Source organism: Pelobates fuscus, chromosome 12 (genome assembly GCF_036172605.1).
Source record: "Pelobates fuscus isolate aPelFus1 chromosome 12, aPelFus1.pri, whole genome shotgun sequence".
In the NCBI taxonomy this organism is placed as follows: Eukaryota; Metazoa; Chordata; class Amphibia; order Anura; family Pelobatidae; genus Pelobates; species Pelobates fuscus.
The window spans coordinates 108,127,310-108,140,879 of record NC_086328.1 but is presented as its reverse complement, the minus strand read 5'-3'; the positions used below and the strand labels follow the sequence as shown (position 1 = coordinate 108,140,879).

Below are 13,570 nucleotides of genomic sequence, written 5' to 3'. Positions count from 1 at the left end.
TTGTTGTATCCTCCCATGTCTGAGAAAATCCCTCATGAAGACTGTTGACCAAGCGGCACCCACTTTCACCCATCTCGAAGTTGATGACCAAGATTTCCAAGACATCAACTCACCCTGTCTGCCGCTGCAAACAATCCCTTTTGTTGATAAAGTGCAGGAATTCTAGGAAGGGACTAGCTTAGGGACAGCATCTGTCAGTGAATGGTAAAGGCCCCGTGTGGAGAAGTGGTGGGTTAGCCGCCATGGGACACCCATGGGTGTGAAGTGTTCGAGAGCCATACTGACGGATGAGTCAGCCTATCAGGGTCAGATCTAGGGACAGTCTTGCACTTTGCATTAACACCTAGCTAGCGGCCACGGGGTTTCTGTGCCTTTGGGTTAACACGTCTTCCTGGTACTAACTTAATAAAGTTTTATCTCTTAGAATCTAACATTTCATAGGGGGGACTGATGTGGGATTATTTAAAAATCCTTATTGTACGTGTATTCAATTATTGCACTAACTCCATTTTAACTTTATACTGTGACAATCCTCCATTTTGTCCTCCTAACCTGACTTCTTCAATCCTCCATTTTGTCCTCATAACCTAACTCGTTCATTTTAAAACTACCTTACATGACAATATTTCCCAGCACATCTAATACAATAGACAAAGACTGTATTTTCTATAAAGACATGATTAACACAGGAATTGCTGACTTTTCCTTAAATTTGCAACATAGTATAATTTGAAGGCCATGAGAACACAGTAGTAATGAAATGTTCTATTCATAAGAGACCTTGCACCTGGCCACGAGGCCTGAGATCACCGACCGTGTAAAATGACGCTCAAGACCCCTTGTCCCCCACCCGTGTCCAGAACAATCCCACCTCTTGGTGGGTGGACACGGGACTAACCACTTAGTTTTTGAGCCAATTAATAATATTGATAGGTGGACACTAATCCCGACACTTAACAATTAAAGGGAAACTCCAGTGCCAGAAAAACGATCCGTTTTTCTGGCACTGGAGGGTCCCTCTCCCTCCCACCCACCAATCCCCGGTTACTGAAGGGGTGAAAACCCCTTCAGTCACTTAACAGGGGCAGCGACAGGTCCCACGTCGCTGCTTCCTCCTCCCCCGCCGCTCCTCCTTCTGGTTACGTCGGCCGGTGGGCGAGACTGATCTCGCCGGCCGGCCGAGGAGACCTAATGCGCATGCGCGGCAATGCCGCGCATGCGCATTAGCGCACCCCATAGGAAAGCATTGAAAATGAATTTCAATGCTTCCCTATGGGGAATAGAGCGACGCTGGAGGTCCTCACACAGCGTGAGGACGTCCAGCGACGCTCTAGCACAGAAAACCTGTGCTATGAAGCAGGAAGTGTCCTCTAGTGGCTGTCTAATAGACAGCCACTAGGGGAGGACTTAACCCTGCAAGGTAAATATTGCAGTTTTAAAAAAACTGCAATAATTACACTTGCATGGTTAAGGGTAGTGGGAGTTGGCACCCAGACCACTCCAATGAGCTGAAGTGGTCTGGGTGCCTGGAGTGTCCCTTTAATCCAATTAATGATGTTTATTTGCTGATATTCTAATAATCAATGATGACGTAAAATGTCTCTTAAAAGGACCTGCGCGTCCGCTTTTTAATCACTTGCCAATAAATTTTCTCGAAGTTATTTTAACCTGAACCTTGTGTGTCAGACTTAATTACTTCAGCGTATATACGCAATTTAATTTTATTGATTTGGACAGGAACAGATAGACATTTAAACATTTTGGTTTACTGCTAAAAAGTACCATAACAGGACCACACTAGAGCAAAACATTAAATATTAGGATATACTGTATATAAGAATATTTATCTCTACTACCCCCTAGCCTTCTTTCTCCTAAATAGCACCTTGGGTAGGTGGCAGAGCACCGCTCACATCCTAGGTGAGTGCACACTCACAGAAACAAAAAAAAAAATACAGTCTCTCCTTTACTCTCTCTTAGATCATGTTAAATCACGTAAGAAGAAAGTTTATATAAAATAACAGAGGTAGAATAAAGTTAAATACCCTACTTCCTCACATCGAATCAGTTAATACATTTTCTGCAGAGAATATCTCAGGCAAACAAACCTACTCACAAGTATTTATTTTTTACGTCGCCAACATATTCCATAGTGCTGTAAGATCTACACCTGTCTCCCCAACACACTATGCACGCAGAACCCCAACCTTAGAAATATAATTATTGTGGGCTGGAAAATTAAATTTCACATTATCTTTCTTTGAACATTCAGTGTGAACTGAACAGGCAAAATATTAAACCCCCTGTTAAATCTCTCAATTCACCCTAGAGTTACCTCGACACCGTGGTCTGGCCACTAGTGTCTACCTGAACCAACTCTCCCTACTAAAAGTTATAAATGAATAAAGAAACACCTAGATATCAATAACCATAGAGGTAACAAAAATAAAACAGGAGCCTGACGACAGCGTTTTGAACATACCGAAACGCGCGTCGAGAGTTATCTTTAATCAATGCACCTGGTAGCACTTTTCATTTTTTTTTACCACTATGGTTATTGATTTTTAGGTGTTTATTTATTCATAACTTTAGTAGGGAGAGTTGGTTCAGGTAGACACGAGTGGACAGACCACGCTATTTAGTACTCCAGATAATGGATCCCCTGGGCACCGTTTAGTAGATCTCCCTTTTTTCAAGTTATACTTTTTCTTTGCATATCCCTTTTTATCCTTAGATTGATTAAATGTAGGGTACCCTTCCTCATTTCTTATACCAGTGGAGCTCTCCTAATGTTAGTTTCCCCATGTGGGATTCTATACCTCACTATCTCCTTTTTCCTGCATATTTTGGAGGGTTACCCCCTCATTGGAGCTCCCTATTAGGTGGTTACAGTGGTGAAGCTCACAAGCCCTTGACTTGTATCCGGGCTCCTGACCTGCACTCTGTTTACTTTATTTCTCCATTTCCTGTTAAATATGCCCCACAATATGAATATATATTACAAAAGTCAATGACAGTGATAAACACACCGAGTTTTCCTGTAAAAGGCGATTCCTGGAGAGAGGAAAGCGCTTAACTTACCCAATGATTCTGTTTGCGGACAGCATGAGAGGGGTCATTCCATTCATGTCTGCCGTATCAATGCTCTAAGACAACAAAACACAGGTTATGGTTGGAGGATTGTCATGTGAACATCACGCCAAATATCTAATTAAAGAGATATTATACACAATAAATAAACGGTTCTTCTGCCGGGTTTTAAATGTTTAATATAAGAAGTGGCGTTACGTACCTGTCCTTTGGCAATGAGATAGGCAATGATAGGGAGATGTTGGAAAAGCACGGCAAGGTGAATGCTGCAATACCCTTCCCCGTCTATGAGATTGGGGTCCGCTCCGCACCGCAGCAGCAATATCACCATCTGGAGGTGTCCCTGCCTGAGATGGAGAAAAGAAAAAGCCCTAATTAGGGTAATCAAGACCCTTACTAACAAACGTGATCCTATCCCATAAACCCATCTTGCAATTTGCAAATTAATGCTCAAAAACAGCTACACTCCCCTGTTGGATATCAGATGGAGACGAATAGAGGACGTGTGCATGAATTTTCTTGTATCTTAAGAACTGCAGCCTTAGCAAGCCCTCCCCTTTTTCCCCGGAAGAGACTTTAAGCCTCTTCACAGGGAAATTGAGAAGCCTCTGAATTGGTGCACACATTCACGCACGCACAACGGCTCATGCACAGTCACGCACATCGGCGCATGCACACACACACACAGTTACGTGTGCACAAGTCTGGTCTGAGGTCGGCAGCTTGTTTGAGGTATGTAAGGGGGGCAGCAAACTTCCCTGGTTGTTTGACAGCCAGGGGGGAGTTCCCTAGCCAATTTAAAAACTGGGGTTAAATCAAGCTGAAGTGCTTTTGGGGTGTGGAGTGGTCCTTTAAGCAGTCAACATGACAAACTGAGAATTGATTTACAAAAATTAGGGCAAACTGCTGTCCTGGGCATTGCAATCTGGCTGTCAAATCCCTGACGCTCTTTATTTAGTAAATAAACACCTTGATGTCCAAAATAAGACAGGGAGGACATTGAAACTGCGATGCAAACCACCATATTTCAAGGAGGAGTAGGCAACCTTTGGCACTCCAGATGTTTTGGACTGCCCTGATGCGTTGCCTGCATTATAGCTGTAATAGCATTATGGGGGATGTAGTCCACAACTTCTGGAGTGCCAAAGGTTGCCTATCCCTGATTTAGAGGCATACATGCAAGGATGTTTAATGGATTAAGGGTACACCTAAATCTGACAAATGTAGCAAATAAAAACAGTGAAATAATCCGCTCTTCGTCAATGGCCTGACCCCTCTTTCCGCATATAATTTATATAATTGACATACTAGTGCACATTATTTATTTCTGGCACTTTAGACACTGGGGGGAAAAGTGTCGGGTGCTCCAAAATTCAGACACCAAGAGTTCCACTCGGATCTATTTTTATTAACTAAAAACATTTTAAATCGCAGAATTTAAACGAAAATAGCCAAGTTATGATTATTGATGGATTGAAGAATTTCTCCAGGTTGGCTATTTTTGCCTAAATTTTAAAATTTGATTTTGAATTCACTATATTTCGCTGTGTGTTGAATGAACTCTTCTGATCGCCCCTTTAAATTTTGCCCTTTTTTCATTGGAAGGAGGAACTGGGTTGACAAAGACTGAAGGCACAATGCCTCCTTAATATCAGAGAGCAGAAAATATTCTCTAAGTGAGTTTTGCACTTTTTCCTACAATACTGTTTTAGGGTGAAAAAAGGGTGATAAAACATCAATCCAATTGTCCCCCAAAACAAGGACAGAAGGTGCCTGTAGCAAGTGTGTTAAAAAATGATAAGCTTAGCAAAGGGGGGAAAATCAAAAAGTAAACTCAGGACAACACACACTAACCCCCGACCCCCACACCTAACCAAATAGACAAGGTACGACCAAAGTTGTACATAACCCAACACTCAATGCCCATAACTAAGAGGTACATGGCACACAGACCACAAGACAGGACCAAGACACACAAAACACCTCAGAATGTAAGCAACATACCGCTACGAGAGGGCACTCCTCCCCCATCTCTTTTCATTCTGTACCCCACCCCAAACCTTAGAGGAAATAGGATTGCAAATTACCACGAGAATGAAAGAGATTACTAGACATGCAAATACGTTAAAAATGTTACTGAACAACTTCCACTTGCACGTGGACAGTCAATATACTATGTACAGTACCTGAATGTGATGCAAACCTGTTCCACAATTACTAACCCCCTACTTTCTTTCTGTAACCCCACCCCGAATCCGTTCACGAATTAAAATTCAAAATAAAGAATAAAAAAAATTTAAAAAAATGCTAAGCTTAGAGTCATGTCTACAAATGCTCGCAGTTTAGGGAATAAGATCCATGAACTTGTGGCAATAATGGCAACTGATAGTGTAGATTTAGTCGCCGTTACGGAGACATGGTATAATGAAAAAAATGACTGGGACATAGCAATACCAGGGTACTCTTTATATAGAAAAGACAGGGAAGGCAAGAAAGGGGGAGGGGTGGCCCTGTATGTGAAGGATAGCATAAAATCTAGCCTAATAAAGGTTAGTGAGGCGAACATAGAGTCCGTTTGGAATTTGGTAATCACACAGTAACTCGTGTAGGTGTGATTTATAGGCCCCCAGGACAAATAGAAGAGTTAGATAATCTACTAGTTGAGGAAATAGCTAAAATGACAAAGAAGGGGGAAGTTATCACCATGGGTGACTTTAATCTTCCTGATGTGAATTGGAAAACAAAAATCGCTGCTTGTGCCAGGAGCACACATATTCTAAACTCCCTACTGGGATTGTCTCTAAAACAAGTCGTTGAGGAGCCAACTCGTAAAGAGGCCATACTAGATTTAGTGTTAACAAATGGAGATTTGGTATCCGATATTACTGTAGGTGAAAGTTTAGGATCCAGTGATCATCAGTCAGTGTGGTTTAATATAAGAACAGTGACTGAGTCACACCACACAAAAACAAAAGTTTCAAACTTTAGAAAAACAGACTTTTCTAAAATTAGAATATGTGTAAAGGAGTCATTATCAGACTGGAGCAATTTAAATGGAGTCCAAGAGAAATGGGATTATTTAAAAGTTGCACTACTAAAGGCAACAGAAAATTGCATTAGGCTTGTCAGTAAAAGCAAAAAATTCAAGAGACCACTGTGGTACTCCGCAGATGTGGCCAAAATAGCAAAACTAAAAGTAAGCATTTAGTAATTTAAAAAAAAAACAGAGTGAGGAAGACAGAATGATCTATAAGATTAGGCAGAAAGAGGCTAAGCAAGTTATAAGAGCTTCCAAATCACACACAGAAGAGAAAATAGCACAGTCAGTAAAAAAGGGGGACAAAACTTTTTTTTAGATACATAAATGAGAAAAGAAAAGTAAAACAAGGTTTAGTTAGATTAAAAACAAAAGAAGGAAGGTATGTAGAAGAGGATAAAGGTCTAGCTGACTGCCTCAATGAATATTTTTGTTCGGTATTTACAGATAAAAATGAAGGAAAGGAAAAAGGATAAGAAAAAGGATAAATGAGTAATAAGTGAGTTTACAGAGGAAGATGTTCTATTTCAACTCTCAAAAGTAAAGACAAATAAGTCAATGGGACCTGATGTAATACACCCAAAGCTATTAAAAGAGCTTAGTGGTGAACTAGCAAAACGATTAACAGATTTATTTAACCAATCATTGTTAACAGGAGTAGTCCCAGAAGATTGCGAATGTTGTGCCCATTCACAAGAAAGGTAATAGGGAGGAGTCGGGCAACTATATTGAAGAAGAATATGAATTAATTGCAATGAACCGGCGATTCCTTTATACTAGAATGTTATATGTGAGATGTACCGGATGGCCCATTGAAGTGGCGTGGAGTTCAGGGTCCCACCTAACTGATCAACAACAGCTCCTTTAGAGATGAAATATCTGAAAGAGAGAAAATGCAGCAATCATTAGGTACCACGGAAATGAGGGATTCAGCAGCCACAGAAACAGACGGCCTTCCCTGCCACGGAATTACCTTACAAGATCCTGACGATTGTTTATTGCCGCCCAGTGAAGAAGTGTCACGTTTTCATTATCCGGCTGACGGACATCATATCCTGCGTCCACCAATTCCATGCATCTATCCAACAAGCCATGCCTTAAAGAAAGAAAACATTTCTATATTAAATCATTTAAAAAGGTGTTTTATTCAACAACAACAAAAACCTTCCTTAAAGGGACACTATCATCACCAGAACAACTACAGCTTATTTTATTTGTTCTGGTGAGTATAATCATTCGCCTCAGACGTTTTGCAGTAAACACGTTTTCAGAGAAAATGCAGTGTTTACATTACAGCCTGATAATTCCACTGACCACTCCTCAGATGGCTACTAGAGGTATTTCCTGAGGCAGTGCTGCACACTGTGTAGGACTGGCATTCAGTGTCTCCACCCTCTGCATGGAGACACTGAACTTTCCTCATAGAGATGCATTGATTCAATGCATTTCTATGAGGAGATGCTGATTGCCCAGGGCTGTGTTTGGCTTGTGCTGGCTCTGACTCTGATCTGCCTCCTTGACAGTCTCAGCCAATCCGATGGGGAAGCATTGTGATTGGCTCAGAACACCACTTTTCATGATGTCAGCCAAGCAGGCAGATCAGGGGCAGAGCCAGCAGCAGTACACTGGAATAAAACAAAAACATTGCTATATTTAGGGTGGGCAAGTGGGGCTAGATGGTGGTTTAACACTAAAGGGTTAGAAATGCATGTTTTTGTTCCTGCCCCTCTAGTGTTCCTTTAAGAATAAAGAGATAAATAAATCTTTGCAATTCAGTGGATTCTAATGCCACAAAGAAACAGATTGTTGTTTGGAAAGAACACACAGTGAAATACAAGATAAAAATTGTGCAGATTTTTTTCCTAAAAATCACAAAAAGTAGCCAGCATTTTAGTTTTATTTAAGATATCTTTTCAAGTTACAAATTATATGTTGGCAGAATCTAGGAATCACTTTTAGAAATAAAATTAAAAAAATAGATTTTTCTTCCCATGTATACAGACTCTAAAACAGTTTCTTCTTAATGTAAAGTACAATATAATGCACCACTCCCCTGTGGAGCCATGTAAAGTGCCCTCGTTATATAGTGCTGCTGAGTAACTCACTGAGTGGCTTTCACAATGTCCCAGTTGCTGTAATCCTCGTCCTCCTGCTGCCGAGCCACTTCTTTGTCTTCCTTGGAATTAGCCGGTGGTGAGGGGTGGTGATGGTGGCCGTGCTGATGGCTGTGGCCGTGTGCCATTTTACACTGAGCATTGAAAAGAGAAAAATTAAAAACAAGCCAACATCACACATTGAACATTGTCCTAAAGCGTCACATACCAACAATCACCTTCTCAGTAAACTCGCTGATGCATAAATATAATTCCCAACACAACGCTGAATGTGTGATTCCCACGCTCAACGCAACGCTGCATGTGTGATTCCCATGCTCAACGCAACTGTGAATGTATGATTCCCACGCACAACGCAACGCTGAATGTATGATTCCTACGCACAACGCAACGCTGAATGTATGATCCCTACGCACAACGCAACGCTGAATGTATGATTCCCACGCACAACGCAACGCTGAATGTATGATCCCTACGCACAACGCAACGCTGAATGTATGATTCCTACGCACAACGCAACGCTGAATGTATGATCCCTACGCACAACGCAACGCTGAATGTATGATCCCTACGCACAACGCAACGCTGAATGTATGATTCCCACGCACAACGCAACGGTGAATGTATGATTCCTACGCACAACGCAACGCTGAATGTATGATCCCTACGCACAACGCAACGCTGAATGTATGATTCCCACGCTCAACGCAACGCTGAATGTATGATTCCCACGCTCAACGCAACGCTGAATGTATGATTCCCACGCTCACCGCAACGCTGAATGTATGATTCCCACGCTCAACGCAACGCTGAATGTATGATTCCCACGCTCAACGCAACGCTGAATGTATGATTCCCACGCTCAACGCAACGCTGAATGTATGATTCCTACGCACAACGCAACGCTGAATGTATGATCCCTACGCACAACGCAACGCTGAATGTATGATCCCTACGCACAACGCAACGCTGAATGTATGATTCCTACGCACAACGCAACGCTGAATGTATGATCCCTATGCACAACGCAACGCTGAATGTATGATCCCTACGCACAACGCAACACTGAATGTATGATTCCCACGCTCAACGCAACGCTGAATGTATGATTCCCACGCTCAACGCAACGCTGAATGTATGATTCCCACGCTGAACGCAACGCTGAATGTATGATTCCCACGCTGAACGCAACGCTGAATGTATGATTCCCACGCTGAACGCAACGCTGAATGTATGATTCCCACGCTGAACGCAACGCTGAATGTATGATTCCCACGCTGAACGCAACGCTGAATGTATGATTCCCACGCTGAACGCAACGCTGAATGTATGATTCCCACGCTGAACGCAACGCTGAATGTATGATTCCCACGCTGAACGCAACGCTGAATGTATGATTCCCACGCTGAACGCAACGCTGAATGTATGATTCCCACGCTGAACGCAACGCTGAATGTATGATTCCCACGCTGAACGCAACGCTGAATCTATGATTCCCACGCTGAGCGCAACGCTGAATCTATGATTCCCACTCGGAACGCAAAGCTAAATCTATGATTCCCACGCTGAGCGCAACGCTGAATCTATGATTCCCACGCTGAGCGCAACGCTGAATCTATGATTCCCACGCTGAGCGCAACGCTGAATCTATGATTCCAACGCTGAGCGCAACACTGAATCTATGATTCCCACGCTGAGCACAACGCCGAATCTATGATTCCCACGCTGAGCACAACGCCGAATCTATGATTCCCACGCTGAGCGCAACGCTGAATCTATGATTCCCACGCTGAGCGCAACGCTGAATCTATGATTCCGACGCTGAGCGCAACGCTGAATCTATGATTCCCACGCTGAGCACAACGCTGAATCTATGATTCCCACTCGGAACGCAACGCTGAATCTATGATTCCCACTCGGAACGCAACGCGGAATCTATGATTCCCACTCGGAACGCAACGCGGAATCTATGATTCCCACGCTGAGCGCAACGCTGAATCTATGATTCCCACGCTGAGCGCAACGCTGAATCTATGATTCCCACGCTGAGCGCAACGCTGAATCTATGATTCCCACTCGGAACGCAACGCTGAATCTATGATTCCCACGCTGAGCGCAACGCTGAATCTATGATTCCCACGCTGAGCGCAACGCTGAATCTATGATTCCCACGCTGAGCGCAACGCTGAATCTATGATTCCCACTCGGAACGCAACGCTGAATGTATGACTCCCACGCTGAATCTATGATTCCCACTTTGAACGCAAAGCTGAATCTATGATTCCCACGCTGAATCTATGATTCCCACGCTGAACTCAACGCTAAATGTATAATTCCCACACTGAATCTATGATGCCCTTATTCACCATATAATAAAATCCAGCTTTACCAACCTGGGCGAGTCTAATAAAGCAACAGACAGTGCTCTGCCAAATGCAACTTCCTGTAGTACACGCCTCCTTCTTAAACAAAGTAGCCTCAATGCTAAACAATTCACCTTTAAATCCAATGATTATTTAGCTGAGAAGGGTTCCTTGTTCTGTAAACCGGTAATGCCAGTAATGCAGGGAGACGTTGCTACAAACAGCAGCCCATAACCTCTATACACAATTATCGTAAATAAAGAATAACAGACAATACTTGGAATAAAACTCGTATTAGTTAGTGGTGGACTTGTTAGTGTTGATAATCTGATAATTAGTTATGGGGTGTTGGTGGTAGCGGGAGGGTTAGGTAGTGGGGATTAGTTATGGAGTGTTGATGTTTAGTAGGGGGTTAGTTAACGATAGTGGGGGTTAGTTAAGGGGTGTTAATGGCAGTGGAGGTTAGTTAAGGGGTGTTAATGGCAGTGGAGGTTAGTTATGGGGTGTTAATGGCAGTGGGGGGGAGTTGATGGTAATGGGGGGAGTTATGGGGTGTTGATGGTAGTGGGGGGGGGGAGTTGATGGTAATGGGGGAGTTATGGGGTGTTGATGGCAGTGGGGGTTAGTTATGGGGTGTTGATGGCAGTGGGGGTTAGTTATGGGGTGTTGATGGCAGTGGGGGTTAGTTATGGGGTGTTGATGGCAGTGGGGGTTAGTTATGGGGTGTTGATGGCAGTGGGGGTTAGTTATGGGGTGTTGATGGCAGTGGGGGTTAGTTATGGGGTGTTGATGGCAGTGGGGGTTAGTTATGGGGTGTTGATGGCAGTGGGGGTTAGTTATGGGGTGTTGATAGCAGTGGGGGTTAGTTATGGGGTGTTGATAGCAGTGGGGGTTAGTTATGGGGTGTTGATGGCAGTGGGGGTTAGTTATGGGGTGTTGATGGCAGTGGGGGTTAGTTATGGGGTGTTGATAGCAGTGGGGGTTAGTTATGGGGTGTTGATAGCAGTGGGGGTTAGTTATGGGGTGTTGATAGCAGTGGGGGTTAGTTATGGGGTGTTGATGGCAGTGGGGGTTAGTTATGGGTGTTGATGGCAGTGGGGGTTAGTTATGGGTGTTGATGGCAGTGGGGGTTAGTTATGGGGTGTTGATGGTAGTGGGGGGAAGTTATGGGGTGTTGATGGTAGTGGGTGGAAGTTATGGGGTGTTGATGGTAGTGGGGGGAAGTTATGGGGTGTTGATGGTAGTGGGGGTTAGTTATGGGGTGTTGATGGCAGTGGGGGTTAGTTATGGGGTGTTGATGGCAGTGGGGGTTAGTTATGGGGTGTTGATAGCAGTGGGGGTTAGTTATGGGGTGTTGATAGCAGTGGAGGTTAGTTATGGGGTGTTGATGGCAGTGGGGGTTAGTTATGGGGTGTTGATGGCAGTGGGGGTTAGTTATGGGGTGTTGATAGCAGTGGGGGTTAGTTATGGGGTGTTGATAGCAGTGGGGGTTAGTTATGGGGTGTTGATAGCAGTGGGGGTTAGTTATGGGGTGTTGATGGCAGTGGGGGTTAGTTATGGGTGTTGATGGCAGTGGGGGTTAGTTATGGGTGTTGATGGCAGTGGGGGTTAGTTATGGGGTGTTGATGGTAGTGGGGGGAAGTTATGGGGTGTTGATGGTAGTGGGTGGAAGTTATGGGGTGTTGATGGTAGTGGGGGGAAGTTATGGGGTGTTGATGGTAGTGGGGGTTAGTTATGGGGTGTTGATGGTAGTGGGGGTTAGTTATGGGGTGTTGATGGTAGTGGGGGTTAGTTATAGGGTGTTGATGGCAGTGAAGGTTAGTTATGGGGTGTTGATGGTAGTGGGGGGAAGTTATGGGGTGTTGGTAGTGGGGGAAGTTATGGGGTGTTGATGGTAGTGGGGGGAAGTTATGGGGTGTTGATGGTAGGGGGGGTTAGTTATGGGGTGTTGATGATAGTGGGGGTTAGTTAAGGGGTGTTGATGGTAGTGGGGGTTAGTTATGGGGTGTTGATGGCAGTGAAGGTTAGTTATGGGGTGTTGATGGCAGTGGGGGTTAGTTAAGGGGTGTTGATGGCAGTGGGGGTTAGTTAAGGGGTGTTGATGGCAGTGGGGGTTAGTTATGGGGTGTTGATGACAGTGAAGGTTAGTTATGGGGTGTTGATGGCAGTGGGGGTTAGTTAAGGGGTGTTGATGGCAGTGGGGGTTAGTTATGGGGTGTTGATGGCAGTGGGGGTTAGTTATGGGGTGTTGATGGCAGTGAAGGTTAGTTATGGGGTGTTGATGGTAGTGGGGGGGAGTTATGGGGTGTTGATGGTGGGGGGGACGTTATGGGGTGTTGATGGTGGGGGTGGGGGAGTTATGAAGTGCTGATAGTGGAGGGTTAGATAGAGGGAGCAGGGGGTTAATGCTCTGATTGAAGTTTAATAAAGGGGGGGTTGGGGGGGTAGTCACTTACCGGGGAGCTCATAGTCCGGGGCCCCTGGCTCTCTTCCTGGTTTCTCGCGCTGTTTCCTGGTTTCCGGCCGGTGAGCTCTGATTGGGCGAACCGCTGTGACCCCGCCCCCTCCGCATCACCCAGCCAGAGGGCGGGGATTAGTGAGCATTGCTGGATCCTGGAGCTGGCTGAGAGTTCTGAGAGTGGGAGTACTGGGGTTGTGATCAGAGCTTCCCCTGCAGCATGCAAGGGGTTAATCAGATAACATGACTGCAGCATGCAAGGGGTTAAACATATACTATGACTGCAGCATGCAAGGGGTTAAACAGATAACATGACTGCAGCATGCAAGGGGTTAAACAGATAACATGACTGCAGCATGCAAGGGGTTAAACAGATAACATGACTGCAGCATGCAAGGGGTTAATCAGATACAATGACTGCAGCATGCAAGGGGTTAATCAGAAATTACTGGTGCATGTAAGGGGTTAATCAGAGAACATGACTGGTGCATGCAAGGGGTTAAACAGA

At 44.4% G+C, this 13,570-nt stretch overlaps 1 protein-coding gene across 1 annotated transcript in view; it reads right to left on the bottom strand.

Moving 5' to 3' along the window:
• The window catches only part of ZDHHC13 (zinc finger DHHC-type palmitoyltransferase 13), a 31,291-nt gene extending 18,159 nt beyond the window's left edge, over window positions 1-13,132 (bottom strand). The window contains exons 1-6 of the mRNA XM_063437304.1: window positions 13,061-13,132; window positions 8,233-8,375; window positions 7,101-7,223; window positions 6,929-7,006; window positions 3,293-3,437; window positions 3,082-3,146 (exon numbers count right to left, since the gene is read on the bottom strand). Of these exons, the coding sequence (XP_063293374.1) occupies window positions 3,082-3,146; window positions 3,293-3,437; window positions 6,929-7,006; window positions 7,101-7,223; window positions 8,233-8,375; window positions 13,061-13,072 (566 nt within the window). The 5' untranslated portion in view covers window positions 13,073-13,132. The remainder of the gene's footprint in view (window positions 1-3,081; window positions 3,147-3,292; window positions 3,438-6,928; window positions 7,007-7,100; window positions 7,224-8,232; window positions 8,376-13,060) is intronic.
• Window positions 13,133-13,570: the final 438 nt, after the last annotated feature.